Here is a 25,965-nt window from a genome sequence, read left to right on the forward strand (position 1 = left end):
GCATGGGTTCTCTCCGGGTTCTCCGGCTTCCTCCCATCATCCAAAAACATGCACCTCAGGTCAGGTTACCTGGCGCTGCACTAGTGGCAGCCTGCTGCAGCATCTCCCCCGTGAGAGCCCCCCTGCTGTAGTGAAGAAATTTCCCCTCGGGGATTAATAAAGTCTATAAAATCAAAAATCAAAATCAAATTAATGAACCGTAGAAAATACAGGCGTATGTCTCTCCACCCCCTTGTACTCCCTGCTTCTCTGTTCCTATTATTGTTTAAATCTTTCAACTTACTTTCCTTTTAAATGCTATGCCATCCGAGAGAACATAAAAGTGCTGAGGAATCTTGTTCAAGAAAAAAACTGCAGCATTTAACACATGCTCACCTGATGGACAGCATTTGGTGCAGCTTAACCTGTGTCACTCCGTTGTCAGGGATTAGACAACAACTAAGAGGCCACCAGCAGTTTCTTAATTGCCGATTACCTTTTTTACTGCCTGATCATTATGTTCACTCGCTCTTCGCCCTGTAGACCTTTCTCCCTCTGACGGTCCCTGCAGGCTCTTGTTGTCAATGTTGCATTGTTTTCCTACAATGTCAATCTAGTCTTCAGTCAGAATAGGTGGACTGAACATCTTGGTAGCACCACAGGTTACTCAGGCATCTCTTTGTTTTCCTTGTGTTTTTCAAGGGAATACTCAGGCAAGGATGAGAGATGTTTATATTTTAAGAGAATTGATGAAGACAAGGTGACAACAACACCACTGCGCTCTGAAACCCATCATTTGCAGTGGCTTGCGCTGCGCCCGATAGCTTTTTGGCTGCGCCGAGCAAAGCGTAGGTTGAGCGCTGTGCAAATATACCCGTGGCATGATGGAAACGAGGCAGATATAAAAGCACAAAAGCAAAATTGAATAGTGTATATTGTACGTGTCTGAATCTCTGAAATTGTACAACATAAGTTTGTGTTTGTATTGAAATCTAACACGTTTTTTGTATACACTGGGCAATATGTGTAGTGTAGTCTCTGAATGCTTTTCTTAGTTTTCCCTTAACAATTCCTACAATCTAGGCGTTTTGAAAAAACTCTTCCTATTTGGTTTTATACTTTGCAACTTCCCTGAACACCTAACCAGATGTGCGCCAAGCCAAGCGGTGAGCATAGCACAAATTGAGTTGCTTCTGAAAGGGCCTTAATTGTTGGTCTAGGTTAGAGATAAAAGAGAGGAGAAAACTCGAATGCATAACATAGAAAAAAGAATGAATAATGGTTCATTATTTTGAATGCCTGTCTAAACTTAGAAAGTATTAACAGAATTGTATGAAGCCAGGAAAACGCAGCCAATGTGTGGAGAGCCAGCAAGCTTATAAGCTTTGAAAAGGTGGCAACAGCTGTACTTGCAGTCATCACTCATCAATAGCCAAACAGATTCTGCTTCCCTGCTGATGATGATTGCAGCCATTTTCCCCTGCTGTATACACTTGTTTACAACTACTCTTTAACTATGGAAATACATTTCTTAAATTTAGTGCTTGAAGAACATTGGAGTCAATAGCAAGCTCAAAAGCAATTAGGTAGCTTTCTTTTCTCTGTTTATTTCCATTGTTGCTGACTCATTAAAACATTGTAATTTTGTTAAAAGGTAAAACTGAGCTCGAAGAACTGAACTTGCAAACTGCAGTTTAGGACATAAATGCTATAGTTGGTCAGATTAGAGCACAGATAAGGTTGTTCTGTTCTGACTAAAAGTTTGTGCCATAGCTTAAGCAAACTTTTGCGCACTGCATGATAAGAGAATCACTGACACTTGGCAAAGCTGCAAAAAATAAGTCTAATATTTGCAGATATCACAAACATTGGTTTAAAGGTAGGCGGCACACATGGACACACACAAAAAACGCACGCACGCACGCACGCTCTTTGATCCACCTGTAAAAAGAGCAGTCTTTTAACCCACACACACTCCCACTTTATCCAACTCTGACCTGACAATGGCAACAGCATTCACTGAACAACACAAAAGAGATTTCTATGGTGGCACACTATTGACCCTGGGCTCCGTGTGTGTGTGTGTGTATGTGTGTGTGTGTGTGTGTGTGTGTGTGTGTGTGTGTGTGTGTGTGTGTGTGTGTGTGTGTGTGTGTGTGTGTGTGTGTGTGTGTGTGTGTGTTATGTGTGAGTTTTGAAGCACATGTCATTGTGTCTGATTCTATGTGCTATATGCTGAAATGTATGTACTTTCATCTACCTCGGCATTGTTTCTTATTGTCTCATTCACATTTTGTGATATAACCATTGAAGGGTCATGGAGGTCACTAATGGAATACCTAGTCAGCTCATCATTCTAACTGTCAACTCTGTTAGCGAATTATACCATATTACCTTGGAAAATATTCAATGACTTTGCATTTCATGAGAGAAGTTTATAGGCCAGAAGCTTTTCGGTGCCACCCCCTTTATAGCATAGACCGTATATATAAGTGTAGCTGCCGGGTCTGAAAAATGAGGCCGATGTAGAAGTGCTTTAAGCTGCAATACCGCCGAGTGCTACTACTAGTTTGCCTCAAAAAGCTTCCGGCTTGATAGACTCTTATTCAAGTAAATAATTTTTTTTCACATGCTATTTTTGTTTTGCTAGCTAAAGTCGCTTCTTGTTATTCAACCACCATTTCTGAAAAAGTTCAGACTCTGTGTAAAATGTAAATAAAACAGAATGCAATAATTTGCATATCCCCCAAAAACATATTTAAATTGCAAATAGACCAAAGACACAAATCGTATTGTTTTATGAAAAATATATGCTTATTTTGAATTTGATCCCAGCAACGTGTCTCAAAAAAGTTGGGACAGGGGCAACAAAAGACTGGAAAAGTTTGTACAGATTAAAAAAAACACCTGGTCGACCATCTCACAAGAGCATTTCAGAGAGGCAGCAGTGAAGATGGTGAAAAGTTCACCACTTTGTGAAAGACTGCATGGGAAAATAGTGCAATTTAAGAATAATTTTCCTCAATGTCAAATTGTAAAGAATTTGGGGATTTCATCATTTACGGTCCATAAAATCAATCTCCGTACACAAGGGAAAAGGCCAAAAAAACATTTTTGGATGGCTCTGATCTTCGGGCCCTCAGGTGGCACTGCACTAAAAACAGACATGATTCTGTAGCAGAAAACATTGCGTGTACACAAAGTTCATCGCTGCATCCACATATGCTGGTTAAAACTCTACAATGCAGAGAAGAAATCATAATATAAACATGATCCAGAAATACAGACTCAGCTCATTTAAGATGGACTGAGGCAAAGTGGAAAACTGTCCTGTGGTCTGACAAATCAAAATTTGAGATTTTTTTGAGGAAATCATGGATGCTGTAACCTCCACGCTAAAGAGGAGATAGGACCATGTAGTTTGTTATCAGCGCTCAGTTAAAAAGCCAACATCCATGACGGTACAGGGATGCATTAGTGCACATGGCACGGGTGGCTTGCACATCGGGGAAGGAACCATGAATGGTAAACGATATAAACAGGTTGTGGAGCAGCATATGCTGCCATCCAGACAACATCTCTTTGAGGGAAGGCCTTGCTTATCTCAGCAAAACAATGCTAAACCACATTCTGCACGCATCATAACAACATGTTGTTATAATGTATAATTCTCTAGTAAAACAGTCCAGGTGCTAAATTAGCCTGCCTGCAGTCCTGACCTGTTTACAATTAAAAAATTTGGCACATTACTAAAATGAAAAATATGACAAAGGAGACCCTGAACTGTTGAAAAGCTAAAATGATATCTTAGGCAATAATAGGATAATGTTTCACTTCCAAAACTCCAGAAACTGGTCTCTTTAGTTCCCAAACATTTCCAGAGTGTTGTAAAAAGAATAATTGATGTAAAACAGTGGCAAACATGCCCCTCTCCCAACTTGTTGGGACAGAAATGTTGTGGCTGGCATCAAATTCAAAATAAGCATTTCTTTATTATAAAACAATAACTTTTCTCAGTTTCAACATTTTATATATTGTCTTTGGTCTATCTGCAATAAAATATTGGTTTATGGGATTTGCAAATCATTGTATTCTGTTTTTTATTTACATTTTACACAGCGTCCCAACTTTTTTGGAATTGGTTGTAGTTTATTGGCGGTCCATCTGAAAATAATCCCGTCATTAATTAGAAAATAATTCTAATTATTTCTGCAGTAAAGCAGTCTAGACTTATTTGTATACAGTCTATGATTTTGGCTTACTTAGATGTGGATTAGCCAACAGCACCAAGAGTGAAGTCAAACATAAATTACACTGCATGGTCTATTTCATGAACGACAGGTCCTGTTCTCATAAAAGTTAGCACCAAGGCTAAGTCACAAAATAGAAACAATACATTTGACAATCACTTCAATTGTGATTTTTACCACAAAAAGGGATAAAAATAAATCTAAAACGATTGTTTTATTCAGTGACAGGCAAGCGATTGATATATAATGTACGTGTTTGCAGGTATGTTATCCCAATATGCAAGGTTATATGTAGAATACAGGCACAGTACATTAGACATTGTCAACAACAAAAGTTTCTCGACATCATTTATCGCTACACCTTTATTGATGTGTCCATATAATTTTTATATTTTTCAGTCTCATTTTTCTAATCTTTCATCTGAAAACTGCATACTTAAATTAAATATTGTCGTTTGAACTCATGGTGAGTGTTCGCCCCTGTTAAAGAATGTACACAAGTACTTCTTTTGCCCAGGAAAAAAATAATGAGGAATGTTAGCCACAACTCTGGAGTATTTAGTAATGTTAACTTATCATGAAATTCATATCTTCATCTCCTCCAGTGCAGCCTCAGTGGAAATACTGCTAACAAGCTAAACTAATAAGCAGATCCGAAGCCCGCGCTGCAGCATATTGAGCAGATAGCTTTTCACAGGATGAAAGCGTTAAACTTTGACTTGGTCTCCATGAGGCCCAGAGTGTTTGCATTTCCATAAGAAAGTGCAACACAGCAAAAAAAAAAAGTGGAGTTTTTTAATACGGTACTTAAAAAAAAAAAAAAAAAAAAAAATCTGATTAGAACACCAGCCCACAACACAACACCCATCGTGGAGGGAACACACAATCACAAACAGTGTGTTGACAATGCGGGTGCACACGGTCATAGATGTATACACAGGTATGTTTGTGTGTGCTTGTAATGTTGTTGTGTGGGGACAAAAATCTGTTTACAGTCACACTTTGGGAACAACATGATGGAAATCCTTATCATGTAAATCATTACATTTCAGTCTGAAGAGACAGTTTAAAGTTAGCATGAGGTTAGGTTTCGGTTAAGTCAATGTAATGTCCTCTAAAGTGCTGGACACAACTGTGTGTGATGTCTTTGAGTGTGTCTGTGGACTTCTTTTTATATCCTGGTGAGAATTTAAACCTGAATGTGGACTAACTCATGGGCACTTGTATCGCTGTGGGGAGAAAAAAATGGAGGTCTCCTCGGATAAAGTCTGTTTCTTGAGGGTTAAGTCTTGGTTTAAGGGTTCAGGTTAGTGTGAGGTTAGGGTTCGGCATTTAATTGTAATGGTTAAAGGTCAGGGGCTAAAGGGAACGCCTTGTGTCAATGAGTGTCTCCAGAGGGATACTGAAACAATTGTGTGTGTGTGTGTGTGTGTGTGTGTGTGTGTGTGTGTGTGTGTGTGTGTGTGTGTGTGTGTGTGTGTGTGTGTGTGTGTGTGTGTGTGAACACTAATCTTAAGTAAGTCCTCTGCCTCTCTGTTTGGCCAGGAATAAAGGTATTGCCTTTGGCATTATTTGGAGAAAAGCAGTAGTGTGTGTGTGTGTGTGTGTGTGTGTGTGTGTGTGTGTGTGTGTGTGTGTGTGTGTGTGTGTGTGTGTGTGTGTTTAGTGTGCAGATATTTCTGGTGCACTACATAAAGGCCCCTGCTGACAGCCTGTCAAGCAACCTGTCAGACTTGCAGGAGGATTATTATCTCCTTCTGTACGCTCTATTTCCACCAGCTTCAAACTGCACTCCTCTATGACAGGAGTGTGTGTGCTAGAGAGAGCAAGACCACCGGTGAGAGGAAAAGACAAAGGAGGAATTAAGCAGATGTTAAGAGGTGCTTGTGGAACTGACAAAAAAATATGCTTCCATATCAAATACATGTTTCTGGTGATTTTCTTGCATGCTGTTGAAATTTTGCAGAAAATGGAAAGACACGTGTGCTTCTTATCCCACAGGTAGACCTCCAAACTAAACTTCATTAATATTAAGCAAAAGTTTTAGTTGGGTTTTGAGTGTCGGCTCACGTTCGTATTTCATTTTTTATGACTAGAAAAGCAAAAGAAATGCTCAGTAACATAGCAATAAAGTATAAATTGAACAACATCTGACGCTGTCTCATTCTGTATTCTACAAATGTATTCTAAATATTTGCAACCAAAAACATATATTTTTGTAGATGTGTTTGTTTACAAGTGGGCTCGATCCAGCCTGTTTGGTCTGTTGATTCTCAGGTGTTACATTGCAGAGGAAATCACAAGCCTTTCTTTTAATTCCAAATGTTTAATGACAGGATGCTTTGCTACATCCAAATCCGTGCTGGGTTTGGATGTAGCAAAGCATCCCGTCATTGAACACTTGTATGTTAATGCAAAGGGTGAGATAACATTAACATAAGCCTAGCTAAGTTTGGCTCGGCTCATCATGGGTGTAGTTCAGCTGAAAACTAAACCTCAAGCACTGCGAACATTTTGAGCAGTCAAACAGACCTGGGTATTATGTGGCTCCTGGTGCAGTCTGCAAACACAGCGAGCCAGCAGATAGACACCGACATTTACATATACTGTACACGTGCACCTGAATATACAGTATGCACGCAGAACCTCTCCCCTCTCTGTGTTGTCGCTCACGCACGCACTCATAGCCACACATAGAGGTCTGTCCACAAACATCCTAAGCTCAACAGTAAACACAGCTTGTGCCACCCGTATGCCCGCCTGCCAGCCTCCGACTCCCTCTGCAAACCCAACCTGATACTAATGAGACAAGCACAAATAGCCAGGCATCTGACACCAAGACCTGTGTGTGCGAGTCTTTCAGATATGTGTAGAGACTATTCATCGAGGTAATAAGTGTTTATTTAGTCTGACTGCATGGTAATTAAAATACAGACTTTGTGCGGAGGTGATTTAAGCCTGCTTGTGTTTGTCCGTCTGTTATTTAAACTAGACAGCCACAGATTTACAGAAAAAAAGAAAGAAAGAAAGAAAGAAAGAAAGAAAGAAAGAAAGAAAGAAAGAAAGAAAGAAAGAAAGAAAGAAAGTTGTGTTCTTGTCTTAAGCAGAAAGTCTTGAAGGACAGGATTGGACATTCCTAGTGTGGAAAATCCCAAACTTCAGATTTAACCAAATAGAAAAAAGCCTATTGCTTGAGCCACTGACTCTATCCACTTATTGTAGCTTATGGCAGAAACTAAATATACTGTAGCCTTTACTTACATCCACACAAGTACACACTCCAAATCGATGGGACAACTATTGAAGATTTGTTATTTGTTGAAACACTCAGATTTTTACAGAATTTTCTCATAGCAATTCGAAATTAACAAAAGATGAACTAACAAAAGATGAACTAAATGTAACAACAGCAAAGGGAAGAAATAAAAAGCTGAGTCAGTGAGCGAGTGTGAAGTCTGTCCTCAGCTGAGATGGACTGTAATAATGACGGCTGCCCCATGCGGCTCCATCTACTCCCATCACTCCCCGAGAAGGACAGGCTTGAATTAGCTACGGTAAACACAACATAATACTTCGATTTTACACATTATGTTCTGCAAAGGTCTTCTCCATCTCAGAGAAAGAGAAGTGCTTCCCCCCAGAGAGCCCGTGTAAAGGTCCTTCTTGTGTGGCGCCTGGCGAGGCTGAGACTTAACTTGAAGCCACACCTTTTCTGCCTGGCAAATGTCAGACAGAAAAAGATGAAGGGCTTGGAAGGGCTCTCTGGAGATGCTCAGGCTGGATGAAATCGGTGTTCCCTTTTGAAGCACATTCATGGATACACCAAGTGCACTGCTTTTTCTACAGATTTGTGTGGACGATGCACTTGCTGTCTTTTTCTGCAATTTCAGCCAAGTTAAATTCACTGAAGACATGTTTGTACACTTCAACACATAAAATTGACTTTTTTATTTAGCTGAATGAACGTTCCTGTTATGGATGGTATCCAGTGTATTGCCACTGTACACAAATAATGGTATTAATATATTAAAATCCTGAATGGCATTAACATGTGCCCCATTTGAAAAGATTTCAGCAGTCGTACATTAACAGTAGAGGACACCAAACCTTGCTGGCCAACCACCATGCTAATGGGACAGTCACAGTCATTTTGCATGGTACTCGATTGAGACTGAACATTCCCACAATGAGAGTTAGAACATTTAAGTCCAAACCTTTCTGTCACAGTGTTGCAGCCGAGTCAATATGTGCAAGCATGGGTGTGATTGCATGGAAAAGTGAAAGTGTATCTGTGTGTATACACACATATATCTGCAGCAGTTTTCACAGTACGAAGTATGTATGCGTGGCCTTGTCCTCAGTACTGCAACTTTGTAAGTCCTGGAAAGTCAGAAATGAAGTCTTTGCAGGCCTCTGTTTCCATGTGTGTGTGTGTGTGTGTGTGTGTGTGTGTGTGTGTGTGTGTGTGTGTGTGTGTGTGTGTGTGTGTGTGTGTGTGTAAATGTTGTACCCTTTTCTCCAGTTGTGCCAACTGCTCCTTGTAGAAGGCATCCAGCGCTTTCAGCTGTGAGTCTTTCTTCTGTAGCTGCTGAGCCTGCAAGAGGGGACACACACACACACACACACACACACACACACACACACACACACACACACACACACACACACACACACACACACACACACAGCCGTTGATTAAAAACTGTGTATTGCAGTGTTTTCTTACAGGGTCAGAGATTGCTGAATAAAACTAGGTTTTTGTGTTTTGTGTGCTTTTTTTTTTTTAAATAAGAAGTCATTGTCATGTGCTATGATAAGATACACTCAAGTCAGTGGTTTTCAACAGTCTGAAGGGTTACAAGATCATTAACAGGACAGGATAGTAGAAAAAAGGGTAAAGTTGTAGGAAGTGCTGCTCGATCTAAAAATGGTCTTCCCTGTTCTTTATTCCCATTTAAAATTATTTGTGAAGTGATACAATCAACCCGCATGTAACATGAGTCCTCTATTTCTATAGGTGTATGTTATGATGATGATGATAGGGTATGCTTTGAATGATGTGATGTTATGACCAGTTTTTGTTTGTTCATCTATATTTCGGTGAAGCCATGTCTTATCTGTCAGTTTGACATAGCAGATGCCTTAAAATGCTCCCGTACCCAGGACTTCTTTTCTTGTTTTTTTCAAGTAAATTGATTTAACCAGAAGATTGTACTTTTTAGTTTTCAGGTAACGTGTTTTGCGTTTGGAAGTGAATTTGAAGCTTGGTGATTGGATGTTTCTTGCCAAAGTGCAGCCTGGTTGTTGTACTCTTGTGAATTTCTCCTGTCTTTACGTGCACATGGTTGTACATTTTAGCCTTTTATTAAAAGAGCGGGTATTTTCTAGTCATTTAATTGTTTGCTCCAATTATTCAAATGTTTTTTTTTGCCTATAAAAGCTGTTGAAGTGCTCCACACAATACTGTTAATTCGTAAAATAAACAGCATCTTAATTTCCAGAAGTCCTGGAAGTATTTTTTTCAACCTAAATTATAAAACCTCCCCTCATTATGACACATTTCACATAGCCAACTGAATATGGTGAACAACAGGTCATAGAAGGCTGCAAGTTGATTTGTCAGCTTGATGAATCATTCAATCCACCTGAATGACATCTGAACTCTACTTCAATAAAAGAGTTACAACTCAAGGAAGCCTGACCTGAACATACCATGAATCTGCTTCCCTTTGATTACTGACTTTTCAGTGTCTTTATGTCCTCAAAAATTCTGGTTATTTCGAGGTTTTAAAAGAAAATATGACATACTTTTGATGTGTTGTCAGATCTTTGGACCCCCACTATACACGCATACACACCACTGGTAAATACATGCAGTGCAGATTAGTGTAGGACTCTGTTAAAACAGTGCTGTAAGATAATGCACTATTTTTATTCCATCTAAAACTAAATATAAGCATTTAGGGGCCAAGTCCAAAACACATCAGGTATCACCGTTAGTCCTTTTAAGAGCTTGATGATTGCACATTATACATGTGAATACTAGAATGAGACTGGTCATATTTCCATTACTTTAGAGAACGTTACAATGACTTATATTACTTCCTTAAATAGTATAGCCAGAACTTACCCAACACTAACCTTAACACCAACCTAAACCTGACCTCACTCATAAACCCAATCTTTAACAGAAAAGGTAATGATTTATATTATTGGGACTCACTACTTGTCCCGAGAAGGAAGCCAAGTCCCCACAATGTGACTGCGTGAACAGACTTCCCCCACAACATGAGTGATGCAAGTACACACATACAGACGTGCATGCAAACACTCTCCATCTGTCTGTCTTTTGCTCTCGATGGTGCTGTGTAAAGTCTAGTATATGGGAACCCTATGGTATTATTAATAATAACAATAATAATACAAACAATTTCTAAATGCCACAATCAGAAAGCCACAACCCTCATATTAGGCCTTGGCTTTTCACAGCTTTTTACCTGCCTCTCTATATTCACCCACCCACCTATTCATCCATATCCATCCATTGTGCTTATGTTTGTGCAAGCACAGAAAAATCACACCATCTCGCCGCAGATTATATGTTATTTTCAAGTAGTTATGAAGCACTGAAAGATGACAAACATACACATATTATCACGACAAATATGCACATCCGCATTTGGGTGAAAGCATGCTGGAAAACTGATTTCCAATACATACACGCAAACATGCTCCACACCGAGTGAGTGAGAGGAGAAAAAAAATGTATGAGGGAGTCACAGAGCGAGAGAGGAATGGAAAAAGATGGGAACAAAGGTAGCGGAGGCAAAGTGCATTTAAAAAAATGTAATTTACATTTTAAATGAAACCAACTTATTGGCCATAATGTTTTGGTTTTCTCAACAGCATTTCATTTAATAACTGAAGGACGCAATTCTAGACATGCACAGCTTTGTGGAAAAAATACTTTCCATCTCGACTTGTTAAAAAGTGCGGTAATAGATATCTAATGGAGAGAAAAAGGATGCATGGAAATGATGGACAGATGGATGAACAACAAGGATTTACTGTATACAGAATGGGTAAACAGGTGGGAAGATGGGAAGGGAATATTTGAATGAAGGGGCTGGAGGGATCATGGGACGGAGAAAGATGAAGAACTGAGGACAGAGAGGAGTGGACAGAAAATAAATAAAGAAGAAGGAAGGAAGCAAAGGGTTTCAATTTGTTTGAAATACAATCTAATAAAAGTGGATTTTTATCTCAAAGATATTGCAATTTAGAGATATCTTAGTTTTCCAAGGTAAAGGTTTAGTGTGTAGCATTTAGGGGGATCTGTTAGCAGAAATACAATACAATATGTATAATTATGTGTTTATTAGTGTATAATCACCTGAAACTAGAAACTGCTGTGTTTTCTTTACCTTAGAGTGCGATAAAGGTAATTGGTCCCCCTCCATGGAGTCCATCATGTTGCAAAACCATGTCTCTAGAGTAACCCAGAGAAACAGTGTTTCTTGTTTAGATGCCACTGAATCCTACACACTGCTCCTTTCAAAGATATGCTTAAGAATGACCCTGCTGATGTGAATTTTACTTATTTCTTTCTTAGTGTTAAATTGACCCTCAAAGTGACCCTTAGTCTGTTCAAGAGGGCAATGGGACACAGAGTTAGAGAGAGAAAACAGCAGAATAGATGGAAAGGACAATGGAGGAGAATTTTTGAAGGTTACAGGGAAGCTTACCATCACTTCTATCTCATCTGCAGACTAGAGAGGTTGGGGAGTAGCGACAAAGAAAAAGAGAAGAGGAGGTAGAGAAACAAAGGAGGATAAGAAAGAAAGATGAAGGAGAGAGAGCGAAGCACAAACAGTAAGGATACAGCAACCACTGGGTTTGAGTGTTAAAATATCATAATATGTACGAGATTTTTTATTTTATTTTTCTTCCACAAAAAAAGTTAAATTACCGTGTAAGGAATTCTTAAAATTACACCCTTCACTGTCTCATTGAAAATTCTGAATTTATTGTTTTCATTCATTTCAAAGGTTGAACTGGTGAAGAAGATGTCCCTGACTCCTACTTCTCTGAAAAGTAAATTTTTCAGAGAAGTAAAATGGACTTTTAATAGTGTGCACTACAAGTTTTAAGTTTACAAACTTGTATAAATTGCTTATATAACTATGATTGGTTTCCAAACTAGTTATAATGTCACAAATAAGACTTTAATGCAAACTGGCATGTATGGTGAGCACAGGGAACCCCCCCCCCTTTTCCCAGAAAGGGAAATGGTGTCAACCTCTACACAGTGAAGCTCAAACATCCGAGTCAAGTTATGATACAGTCAACAGTTGACTGAGACCAAAGCCAAAACCAAAACCCAAGTCCAAGGGATAATTAAAATGTAGCACCCAGACGGATCGCAGCATTGATGTACATTTGCAGGTGAAAGCAATAATCTGAGTAAGTATTCCAAGTTACGTCACTTGATCAACATCCAGCACCAGTGTTACGCGTGCATTTGCAATTTAATATCAGCAACAGAGACCAAAATGCATCAGAAAGCATAGAGTAATGATGCGTCCAAGGCTGAAGAAGGTTCATCAAGTCAGGAGCGCAACCAGGGTTTTGTTTACTTTGACATTCGTGCAGTTGTGCGTAATGAATTTGTTCCACAGGGTCAGGCTGTCAACTGTGACGTTCAGAGGCATCTGAGGGAAAACATTCAGTGCAAACGACCTGAACTGTGCCGCGATGCCATGTAGGTTCTCCAACATGACAATGTTCCTGCTCACAGCATGCAGCAACACAATTGTCGCTCCCCGTTCCACCTTCTCACTGGATTTGGCTCCCTGTGACTTATTTTTGTTCCCCAAAAATTTGGCACAAGCATTTTGTGCGCTCCCTGCTGAAGTTTCAGGTCAATAGTGAAATCCCAAATGCACACGTATTCGTGGTGTCAGAAGGACGTGTAACACACGTTCTGATGTTGATCAAGTTACTAATTTGAATACTTTTCAAAAGTTCTTGCTCCTGCTCCATGCATGGTAATGTACTGCACATCCATTTGCACCAACAGGATCAGTCTCAGAACTTTTTGATTACCCCTTGTTGTATCAACATTAGGCAAGCTTCATGTAGTTCGCTGCAGACACTACAGGAGCACATAGCTCATAAAGCTTATTTTGACACCAGATGGGTGCATTTGTCACACTGGCAATTTCAATATGCATAAAAAATATAATGGCTACAAAGCAGCTCCGAAAGTGACATGTTGTCACTATTTGAAGTTCCCTAATGTGGGAAATCTTACACATCTGGTGCTCCGAGCAAATTAATGCCAATCAATATCTTTAAAGCTGTGGTGTCGCAGGTCTCACTGAGAGCACAGTGGCTCTGAAAAGAAGCAGCGGCGCCGAGTTACTGAGGGGAAGAGCGTCTGCACGCACACATGCACACACATACAGAGGGGAGGAAGATTCATCATAATTATCAGGGCTGCTGAACGCCAAATCAAATCAGAGCCAATCGTCTGTGTTTCATAAACAGACCTTAACTGAGGAGAGACAAAGAGCGAGAGGGCTTCTGATGTGAGATACTTCCACTGTCGGGTGAAAAGCTGCAGCTGGTGCGTGTTAATGCAGGTGAAAAGATAGACTGAAATTGCTCATGTGTTCATTTTATGTTAGACAAGTATCAGTTTGGCGAGGATTAAGCAGAAACAGAACGGATTTTAATTAAAAAAAAAAAAAAAAAACACAGCTCTCCTTCCTATCTGTGTCTCTCTGTGTTGGTCCTGTTTTAATTTGCAGTCAAGAGAAGAAACTGCAAGTGAATCAGATGACTCCTCTGGTGTCCCTCCAGGGACCTGCAAGTCTGTGGTAGATAAGAGCCAGTGAGGCGTGATTTTCCACACAACACACCGCCACACCACACGAACACATCCAGACACACATACACAGGGTGGCTGAAGCTTACAGGCTCATATTTGTTTAGTCTGTCTCCCTTCTGGGACACCTGACACTGTTTATATCTGCCACTCGTTTTTTGCCGACAGTAATATGTGTCAATGAGTCTGTCAGTAGTTCTGTCTCACTGCCTCTAACCGTGTTTAGACCGACATTAGCGCCGCAAACTCCCCTTCATTTTCTCTATTGACGCAGTGGAGGCGCTAAATCAGAGTGCTCAGTACACAGAGTCACACTTCAAAAAAGAGGCAGAAACTGGCTCTGGTTTTTGTCACAACACGATGACACCTAGTACCGTGGACTAGCCAGTCGAATCCATTAAAGCAAACATTATTCTGAAACATAAGCAGATAATGATACCATCTACCTCATGATTGTTAGAAAAAAGGACTGCTGATAGTCGTATTGAAGGTAACTGATATTACATTTTGAACGAAAGGGTTAGCATACTGTATGTTTTGTATTGTACTTTAACGCTTTGGCTGGTCCGGAGAGTGATAACCCGAAGGTTATGAAATGTGATCTGTGCGACATGTTTATCATCGTTCCTGAAGAAGATTTTACCACTAGTGCTTTTATCTGCTCCAAATGTACCAAGATCAACCACTTACAAGACCTTCTTATCGAACTGAAAGGCCACATCAAGCTGCTAACCTCAGCGAAATGCCATTTTAAAGGACCAATCCAAATTGCAGGACAATTTTAACAGCACTGTTCTAGTTGGTTCTCCTGGGCTCGGACCTCTTCATTCTGCTCTGTTTGCTGCTACCTTGCCACTTCTGGACCCTCCTGCCATCACTACCACACACACCGTTCCTCATGACCCTCCTGCTGCCATCCCCACCAGCACCACCTCTCACGCTGCTCTACAGGGTCCTCCTGCCCCCCCACATCTCCCTTGTTCACCTACCCTGACTGGTCCCACAAATTTCACCCCCCGGTCCCCCTCCTGGAAGATGGTACCATGGCGCCATGGAAGAAGTTCACAAGGACAACATTCGTCACATCACCCTTCTCTCCAGCTCTCAAACCGGTTCAAAGTACTGACCTCAGAAGAGGACCGGTGCTCTCTGTCCCACTCGCCTCACCCTGCTCCTGGCCCCCGTGCATCCAGACAGCCTGGACCCTCCAGACCCCACCCCACCCCCTCTCACCCATCTCAGTCCCCTCAGCCCAGACTGTCTGACCCAGGTGGCCCTCTTCCACCCTCTGTGGGTTCTACCACCTCCACCCTGGTCATCGGCAGCTCCATGGGACACTCGCCTTCACCCCTCATCCGGCCCCTCTGAGACCCTATGCTTCCCTGGTGCCCGCATTCTTGACATTCAGCGCAGACTCCCCACCATCCTACCTAAATATCCCAACATCAGCACCATAATCACCCACATCGGAGCTAATGACATCAGAGCTGGACAGTCAGAGGTTTTAAAACGAGACTTTCAGGCACTCCTCAATTCACTGTTGGACACTGGCAGCAAGATCATTGTCTCAGGCCCCATCCCCGCCCACAACAGGGGAATCCAGAGGTGGTCCAGACTTTTTTCTCTACACACCTGGCTGAAGGACTACTGTGCCGCCACTGGGATCCCCTACATCAACAACTTCGACCTGTTCTGGGCGAGGCCCATCCTCATGAAGCGCGATGGCCTCCACCCGAACAGAAGGGGATCCCAGATGCTGTCTGAGAACGCGGACTCTGCACTGAAGAAATGACACGGCGGCACGGTAGGAAATGTTGCAGCACCCCCTACTCCTGTTGCTGAGTCCACTCTCCAAAACAGGACTGGTGCACCTTCTTTTATTACCACCATCATTCCCTATCACAGATCCACTGCAGCACGCTCAGTATCACACCCAGCTGCTGCTAATTATAATAATTTGAGTTCCTCTGTAACATCCCCTACTATCTGCAAATAATAGCAATCTGGCAAACTTTGGTCTTTTAAATATCAGATCCCTCAATAATAAGTCTTTTTTATGCCATGATTTTATTACCGATAACAAACTGGACTTTTTTTTTATTATCACTGAGACATGGTTATCTGAGGGAGACTGCAGTCCTCTTATAGAGGCAACCTCCCCCCTGATTTAACACACCATCAACCCCAGCTGTCAGGCAGGGGAGGGGGGGGTTGCTGTTATTCACAGAAAAGATTTTAAATGCGCTTCCATCTTACGTAGTAACTTTACATCTTTTGAACATCTTGGTTTTATGGTCAACTCGAAAGCACGTGTCATCATTTTAATAATCTACAGACCGCCAAAGCCGAACAGAATTTTTATCCACAAGTTTGCCGAACTTTTAGCTTATTTTATATCACAGTATGACAAAATTCTTATTTTAGGTGATTTTAACACACGTCTGCTGCCCATCTCAGACTCTTGTCAAAGATTTTATGGATACTTTGGAATCTTTTAACCTCACTCAGGCAAAACAACAACCCAAACATTCAAAGGGTCACATCCTTGACCTCGTCCTGTATAATGGTCTCAGCCCTGAAAACTTTAAAATTAAGGATATCTGTGTGTCTGATCACAAAGCAGTTTTATTCAACGTGGTTTTATCCCAACCTCCCACAAATCTCAGTTCACCTGCCCGTTGCCGGGTTTTTAACTCCATGTCTGCTAGCAAATTCTCACAGCGTTTTATTGCTGCTTCTTTAACTGCTTTTAATCCACATTCTGATACAGAGGAGCTGGTCTCCCTTTTTAATCACACCTGTCAGACTGTCCTGGACTCTGTTGCCCCTTACAAGGTCAAAAAGTCAAATAGAACACCACAGCCCTGGCTAAATGAATCCACCCAAGAACTCAAGAGAGACTGTAGGAGAAAGGAAAGAAAATGGAAAAAACTCGCCTACATGTATTTTATGAGATCTGGAAAGATGCAATGAAGAATTATCAAAAGGCAGTTAAAGAAGCAAGAGCTTCCTTCTTCTCCAGTTTAATCTTAGATAATCACTCGAACCCCAGAGTTTTATTCAAGGTCATAGACTCAGTCATAAACCCCCCCCCCCCTGTCATTTTACTGATGCCTCACAAGAGATGTGTGAGAAGTTTTTAAATTATTTTATTAATAAGGTAAAGGAAAGTGCAGCTTTTGACACCATAGATCACACCATTTTAATCGATCACCTCAAAACCTGGGTGGCATCAAGGATGCTGCACTTAGCTGGTTTTATTCTTACCTTTTAGAAAGAACCTACTCGGTCACCATAGGTAATTACTCGTCTTCCACGACACACATTACCTGTGGTGTACCACAAGGTTCAATTTTAGGTCCAATTTTATTTTCTATCTACATGCTTCCTCTCGGCCAAATCCTCCAACGACACGATGTATCTTTTCATTGCTATGCAGACGACACACAGATATACCTTCCGCTGATACCTGGTGACCCAAAGAGCCTGGATGCTGTCTTAGATTGTCTCTGACATTAACTGTTGGATGGCTCAAAACTTTCTTCAGCTCAACAACTCAAAATCAGAAGTCATATTGTTCAATTCCCCAAACAATAACACCAGTCTCATTAAAAGTCAACTTGGTCCCCTGTCTGCTTATTTAAAACCTGTTGCCAGAAACTTGGGAGTAATGTTTGACTCTCAGTTAAGCTTTGAAACACAGATAAAAAAAAAAAATAAATAAAAAAAAAAAAATGGTCCAGTCCAGTCCAGTCCTGCTTCCTTCAATTAAGAACCATCTCCAGAATCAAACCCATACTGTCACACTTTGACCTGGAAAAAGTAATTCACGCACTCATTTTCTCTCGACTCAACTACTGCAACTCCCTCCTTTCTGGCATAAACCAAAAATCAATCTCCCGCCTCCAACTAGTCCAGAATGCAGCAGCTTAGGCTTCTTACTGGTTTTAACAGACGACATCACATTACTCCAGTTCTGGCCTCTCTCCACTGGCTCCCGGTTGGTTTTAGAATTGATTTTAAGATTTTGTTGACCACTTTTAAGGCCCGCCTGGGTCTGGCCCCGAGCTACATTACTGAAATGTTAGCCCCATATGAGCCAACTCGCAGCCTTAGATCCTCCGGTGGGGCCCTTCTGGCCGTTCCAAAGTCGAGACTTAAATCAAAGGGTGACCATGCTTTTGCCATTAGAGCCCCTCGTCTTTGGAACGACCTACCTGAGGAGATAAGGCTCGCAGAATCATTAACTTCTTTTAAATCACTTCTTAAAACACATTTTTATAGAATTGCTTTTAAGTGATGTCATCCTTTTATGTCCTTTTATGCAATTCTTTTGTTCCCCTGTTTTTGTTTGTTTATTTTATTCATTTATTTATTTGTGTGTTTTCTATTCCATTTGCTCGTTTTGGTTATTTGTTTGGTTTTCTTGTATTCATTACCTTAATGGTATGGTCTTTTTTGCCTCCTGTTTTCTTAAATGTTGTTTACCGGTATTGACGTTATGTATGACTATGCTTTGCTTCTCTGTAGAGCACTTTGTGAACTCTGTTTTTAAAGGTGCTATATAAATAAAGTTATTATTATTATCATTATTATTATTATTATTATTAAAATTTTCTATTGTAAGTTGCTAAATCTAATTTTGTTCAACACGTTACTTTTTGTAAAGCCAACAACACTCCCATCAGCCTCAGCTGGACTTTGTGTTTGGTGTTAATTAGCAGATATTAGCATTGACACTGCATAACTTAAAGTCCTATTACATTAAATAAAATAAGTTACATGTCTCAGTATATAATCGAAATCATCATCTAAATACAAGAACTAGGACAAGAATTACAATCTGTAACTAAATACTGTATATTCAGTCTTTCCACTGCTGTTGCCTGGTGGGGCAGCCCGCCCCTCCAATGGACCCCCGGCTCCCCATGAGACAAACCAATGATTTCATCTACGTTAGTTACCGAAGTTATGTGCAAAAATTTGCAATATACAGTAAACCAGCAAGATAAATGTGTTAATGGAAAGACCCCAAAATCCAGAAGTGAAGGTCACGTCTTTTAAATACATCCATCCTGAATCTGCAACATTGGCGAGGATGTTAATGTTAGAGCTCTGCTGCAGATCATGCTAGTGTTTCTGCCCAGAGGGCCACCACCTCTACTGCTGATACATCTTCACACACCGACAAGCACAGGAGGACAGGGTTTGATCCATCGTGGCTCGGAGAGGAAAAACTCCCGGATCTAAAACATCCATATTGGTAAGGTGAGGAGCAAAATTAAATAAAAATGTACACTTAGGCAAACTCAATTCAATGTAATATTGTTGCACTCAGACTGTGATCATCCAAACCAAAGGAAAAGAACATTCATTGAACAATGCAATATTTGACTGTATTTCTACCACAGCGACATTAGTTTTGGCGGTGGTAGACAACGTTTTTTGTTACTGCCAAAGCTACAAATCAAAGAAACCGTTTTCACATGACTCACCAGCACAACCAAGGACTCCAATGATTTTCCCAACCAAGTGATTTCAAACTAACTTTCAAAATGAGTGCTTGGGCTGTGTGTTCGTTCATTTTGAAATATGGTATCTGAGTCCCACTCAGCTTATTTGTGTAAAACCAACAACAAAAGGAATTCAATTTCATGAGATGCTCAGTCACAAAGACGTGTAAAATTACAGAGATATTAAGCACTGTGCTTCCAGACGAGCATCAAAAAAATGTATCCCTAGAAAAAGGTGTTTCATTTTATTCGGAACTTGGGTAAAATAGATGTTACGCATATAGAGTAAAGAAATATATGCACCTGTAAAAGCACCATTAAGTTTACAATTAAAATATATATATATATATATATATATATATATGTGCAATAACGCCTTCAAAACTTTACAATACGTAATCTGTTTCTTGTGCTTAAGATGACAATGTCGTAATAATGGGTATCAAATTCATGTTAAAAATAATAAAACCTCACATAGGAAGAAACGAGAAGAAGGAACTGAAAAAAACAGGATATAGGATGTAAACAAGAGCAGAAAAGTAACTTCAGTTAACAAGGTGCATAATTGAATATGGCAGCTACTAGCCAGGAGCTAAACAGGAGATTATCTTACAAACGTATTATCGTATGTTCTTCCCTCTCCCGGCACCTTCTGCATATAAATCAGTTCAGTACACAGCTAGATGTGTGAAGCATCCACTTAGAAGCTACAAGCTGAGAGAAATAAATGTGAGACAGATAAAACAGGCGAGAGTGAGTGAGGGAAAGTTGAGCTGAAAATGATGAGACAAAGTAGAAGACAGGTCTAACAGATTACAATCATGAAATTATAAAAAATGACACAGGAAGACCAACCAAAGTCACAGCAAGAATGAGAGTGAAGCTGTTGTGGAAACATCTGACAGACGCACTAAGCCTAAAGAGAAGTTTAGGGCATGTTACCTTTTTTTTTTTTTGATAAATGAAAACATGCCTAACAGGCTAAAAGCTCCAATTGCTGGGCCATGAGACTGAACCTAACCATGCATACCAAATAGATTAAAGGGATGTGATCCAGGCAAACAACTAAAACAGTCAAGTCATTAAACAGCAGGCCTCCCCAGCCCCAACCTTACAGGCTAAAGCCGTCACAAGTGAACTGAAGCCTAAAGTACGAGTTGTTTTTTTGAACACGCTGATGACTCACTCAGCATGTTATTAAAATGACGTGAATTTGCGGCAGAGCTCGATAAAATAATACAGAGAGTTGCAGCAGATATCAAAGAATTGAAGCCGGAGGAAGAACAATGCCCAGTTTAAAAAAGAAAAGTGTGAAATGGTCATTTGTTAAAATGGCATGGCAATCTGCTTACATTGAGGTCTCTGTTGTTCACAGCTTGGTGAGTTTCGGCGGAGAGAATACGTCATATGGTGGTCAGTGCTGATTGGTTAAATGTTACTCGAGAAAATAACCCTAAGTCTGCGCCCATCTGGGATGACAAAAATACCCAATGGAGCGTAGCCAGAACGAATCTATTCACACAGTGAAATCGGGTCTGCTTATAGCGAGATAAAACAAAGTGATAACTGAAATTGTTTGTGGGTGTCCAGTCAACAGTTTTACACGTCTCTTTTATATATTGGAGGCCTATGGGGAAAATGATTTTTGGTCACAGCTCATCTGCTCGTTGTAGTACCATAAGTGGCATATATCCATATCTTTTAACGCATCAATGAGTCTAACCCTAAGCACTTGCCAATTTGCCAATTTTGGACTGGTATTGAGGTTCAGTCTCGTGGGAGTGTGAACAGAACATGTGAAATTTCGCTTCAAAAAAAAAAAGATTTCATAGAAAGAAAATTATACTATTCACAGGCAAAAAAAAATATGTTTTTTGAATCAGTATAGACACTCGGGTGCCATATTGGTGCCAGCCAATAGCTGACAGAGGCAAAGATTCGCACCAATGCTTAAATTCAAACTAAGCATACAAATATCAGACATGAAAAACTGCCACCTCTCAAAGAAAACCGAAAAAAAAAAGCATCTTTTTACAGCACTGCATGTCTGCTCTACAACAGTCATACCATACTGCAGGTTTTGAGGTTAAGCTTTAGGGACAACAGATGGTGGCTGGTTGAGCTGTTAGTCAGTGTGTCTGCTGGGTAAACGCCACAGTGATATCAGCTATGGAGGGCCAACTCCCTAATCCAGTATAGAAGGAACACATGAAGACCGCCTCAGCGCACCAACGTTAACAGTCCAATGGATCATCAGCACACCACATGGGCACGGAACACGAGTGTTTGGGCGAGCAAGTATGTCTGGGACAGACACGAATATACACTCACGCATCTCCCTCTCCCCTGTGGGAAATGTGTGTGCTACGTTGCCATCTGATAGCAGCAGCAGCAGTCTGTTCTCTCGTTCCCTCTTTCTCCCCCTCTCTTTATTTACTCCGCTGCGTTTATTTAACACATAGCTCCCAGCGAGGCAATAAATTAGCACTCAATAATAATCTGACTGATAATTACAGTCAGGCAACTATGCAGAAGGAGGAGTGGGACAAAATGGGCCACTGGCCCTTCTCCGCCACCTCTACGCTCCGCCTCCTCTCCTCCATCCACCGCCTTTACTCTGACTGCTCCTTCTTTCATTTCACACTGGATCTTTAATGTATTTATGTCATCACACTGTAATCGTGAAATGTGGTCTCATGTAGCTCAGTTCAGCAAATGAGCAATAAGAGAAAGAGAGGGCTTTTTAACAAAAAAAAACCATGCAGTATTAAGACAGTATTTAAAATGATCATGTAAATGTGCTATCTGCAACAACAACAAAAATAAACTCCATAGAATCTATTGAGTTATTTTTGTTTTCTATTTTGTGCTTAAGCACTTATTGAACAAGTATCTAAATCATTATAATATTCTAGATTAGCAACGGATGACAAGTGAGAGCATCCCTGAGATGCTGGTGCAATGTTCTGGTATCAGGACTACATAGTTTTAAGTGTCAAAGTACACCTTGCATTACACATGCTTTGCAAATTTGCCAAATATAATCATTTTAGACAAGCGTATAAGTGCTTTATGTCTCAGAAACCCAACTTTCCGTCTGTCTTCCTTCTTATTTGGCTCATCTTCCCTCACTATCTGACATTGCAGTTGGGGGAAGCTAGCTTTTGAGCCAAACAGCTTTACATGCAGAACCATGTCAGTTCCTGCAGATTACAATTACTGATACAACTGCAGGCTTATCTGTACCTCCTCCACCACCTCCTCCTCCTCCTCCTCTATCCAGTCCGTCACCCACCTCTTTCACGGCATTTCCTTCAATGCCACTCCAGCCAGCTCCCCATTTCCTCAGCACTCTCCTCACCCTTTACTGCTCTTACTGTTTTTTTCCCTCTTTTTTTCTGAACTAACAATGGAACAAGATCTGTGATTACCTGTGTGTAGGTTTCTAAAGTAATCTTATACAATATGCAATGCCATCACGGAAGCGGCTGATCTTCAGCGACAAGACGAAAAAGAAGTCCTGCAACAGACAGCGTGAACTCCACAGAGCCCCGATCTCAAAGTCAGAGTCAGTGTGGGATTACATGAAGAGACAGAAGACAATGAGACAAATACATTCACAGATGAACTGTGGCAAGTTATCAAAAATGCTTCGAAACAAGCACCTTGAAAAACTGAGTGCAAGTGTACATCAGACAGCTGGTGCTGTTTTAAAGGCCTGTGTCCTGTACTTGTATGAAAATGATTGATACTTTTGTTAGAGTTTGTAAGTTAGAGGAGACCGTTCTGAGTGACAGCAGTGATGTTTAGTTGGTTCTAGTTTTCATTTAAGTATAATCAAGACTCATCTTGGACAGTTAGTTCATGGGGTTGGGGCTACTTTTCTGTACCTTTACCGCACATCCAGGGAATCAGAGGAGTCTCAGAGTATGTCAGGCCTGAGCAATAGAAACTTCCCTGGCAAATTTGATCAAATCCATTTTAAGAAAAATGGAATTACATTACATGCTATGGTACCAATGCTTTTCACGCAATTTAGACAGTGAGAGTGTAACCCGGGTTTTTTTCTGCAGGTACAATTAGGAGATTTCCCCTTAACGCCTCCCATGCAATCAATAGATGCTAACCTGGTGGCTGTGCAAAGACAAGCTTCTGGTTATTGCAGCTCACACAACTTAGGAGATATTGTATGTGGCCAGAAATTTGTTTGAAAAGAGTGAAATGAGGGATTTCACCTGTGAGCAGGCCGCCCAACTAGATCCAATTTATGAGAAGTGCTGCGGCTCACTGACACAGATGAGATTTACTCCCGCATAAACAGGGCAAAATGTATGCATTTTAAAACAAAAACGTGTTGCTGTGGATGTAGCCTTGGTATCAAATTTGGTACCGCGTGACAAGACATTTTTTGATAGGAGATAGTAACGAAGCAATTCAGCCCGTACCATGAAGGCATCCGAGCTTGGTGCACAGCCCGATAAGTATCTATATGTAGAGTATGTCTAAGTGCATTTCTATATTTATAAAACCTTTTGCATGGTACATGTACCCATGAAAGATCAATACATTCTGTATTCATTCAGTAATCATGTTCAAATTGCTTAAGGGATGTAAAAGCATTGAAATTCAAGACAAAACATGTGCACTAAGCAACTCATTGAACCTTTTTTTCACTCATCTAAATGGCATAATAGCTGTGTTACCATATGTCTGACTAAATAAGCAGTCAGAGGGGTACATGATAAAACATCAAGCAATTCAGCAGCTCATATGCACTGCTATAATGAAGCATGTCCCATCTGCCTCAGTCTGTTTCACTCCTATACACGCGTGCGTGCGTGTGTGTGTGTGTGTGTGTGTGTGTGTGTGTGTGTGTGTGTGTGTGTGTGTGTGTGTGCATAAACACAGCTGTTTCTCTCACACCCATTACCAAAGTCTGAATGAGTTTCCTGAGTGTGCAAGAGAGAGACAGCACTGTCGCTCCATCAGCAGAGAATCGCCAACTGATTACATGGTTTTAGGTATAAACAAGAGAGGAAGGTTTGTCCAATCAGAGCCAACATCTGGCTCATTCCAGCATCGTTGCCTGACAAACACACAGACAGGAAAGAGGGATCCCAGCGCCATCGTGCTCTGAAGATGCCTCGCCACCTCAGAGAACTGTCTATAATTAAATACTAGAAACATTTGGCCCTGTGGTCATGGCTGTAAAGGACTTCATAGTATCGTCAAAGGGAGGACTCTTGAGCAAGATGGATCAAGCAGAGACTGTGTACAGTCCCAAAACACATTTCTTAAGCCTGCAATAACTGATGCACATTATCGCCTTCCCAATTGACATGGCAAGCATGTTAACAGGCAGTTTCATATTTCATCATTTAATTTTTCATCATGCATTTGGACTCATGTTTCTGGGCACCTGGCAAACATAATATTCACTTGCCTTTACCTCTGTTTTTGGTTCTATACTGTGGATTGCACAAACTCAAGAGGGAAATATCTCTTTTTGCTGAAAACAACTGCCTGTTGAAGCTGAAAAAGATGATGTCAGCAGTTAGATTGAACCGAAGCAGTAAATCTATGGACGACAGCCTGACTGATATTGGCCTATTGCAGATATATTGGCATCGGTAAATAAGTTGGCCAATATAAAAAAAAGTTTTTTAAAGAACATAATACGAAAATGTATTCAGAAGGTTGCCCAATTATTGAATTTTGTTTTACTCCCTTGTATCGGTAACAGCCCCAAAAATCCATTATCGGTGGGGCTCTAGTTTAAACCCAGAGTTTTAGCAAAGAAAAACTTTAGATATTCTGTAGACCCGCATGAGACCGAAAGTGCATCACCACTTTTCCAATATCTGCAATTCATTAATAAACATAACATGGCAAATAATTTAATAAAATAACAAAATAACCCTTCTGATGTGATTGTGAATTCAACAGGGTTACCTTGGCTTAGACTTAAAATCTCTAACAAAAGGCCTGATTACGAGGCTGAAGTCTACTGCAAGACGCAAATGGGTTTCATTATTGGGAATTCAGTCTCTACAGCCTGACCCACACTATTGACTTAAAAAATTGGCCTCGACTGCTTAGATTTTAAGAATTCTTTCAGTGCAATATTAAATAGTTGGAGCACCACCTTAAAAAATAAGACATGAGGAACCGACAGTACTTTGTCTGTTCCAAAGTGTAATATCTTTGGTTTGTCAGTATGAACATTCTCCACGCTGGAGTATCCCACAGCATTTTAGAGTGGAGACATGTCACCTCGCCTGAAACAAAGAGTTCCACCACTAAATCATAAGAAATTATTACACTTTTTTATGAA

At 40.6% G+C, this 25,965-nt stretch overlaps 1 protein-coding gene across 2 annotated transcripts in view; it reads right to left on the minus strand.

The window, feature by feature from the left end:
* chchd6a (coiled-coil-helix-coiled-coil-helix domain containing 6a) overlaps positions 1–25,965 on the minus strand; it is an 82,817-nt gene that overhangs the window by 43,657 nt on the left and 13,195 nt on the right. Inside the window, exons 5-6 of one of the 2 annotated variants that reach the window (XM_069141356.1) lie at positions 11,975–11,998; positions 8,740–8,823 (exon numbers count right to left, since the gene is read on the minus strand). In XM_069141356.1, coding sequence (XP_068997457.1) covers positions 8,740–8,823; positions 11,975–11,998 — 108 coding nt within the window. The remainder of the gene's footprint in view (positions 1–8,739; positions 8,824–11,974; positions 11,999–25,965) is intronic. The other variant, XM_069141357.1, reaches the window with a different exon arrangement.

The sequence above is a fragment of the Embiotoca jacksoni genome, unplaced genomic scaffold (genome assembly GCF_022577435.1).
Source record: "Embiotoca jacksoni isolate LCO1_2020_lvr unplaced genomic scaffold, fEmbJac1.0.p SCAF_9, whole genome shotgun sequence".
NCBI classification, from domain to species: domain Eukaryota; kingdom Metazoa; phylum Chordata; class Actinopteri; family Embiotocidae; genus Embiotoca; species Embiotoca jacksoni.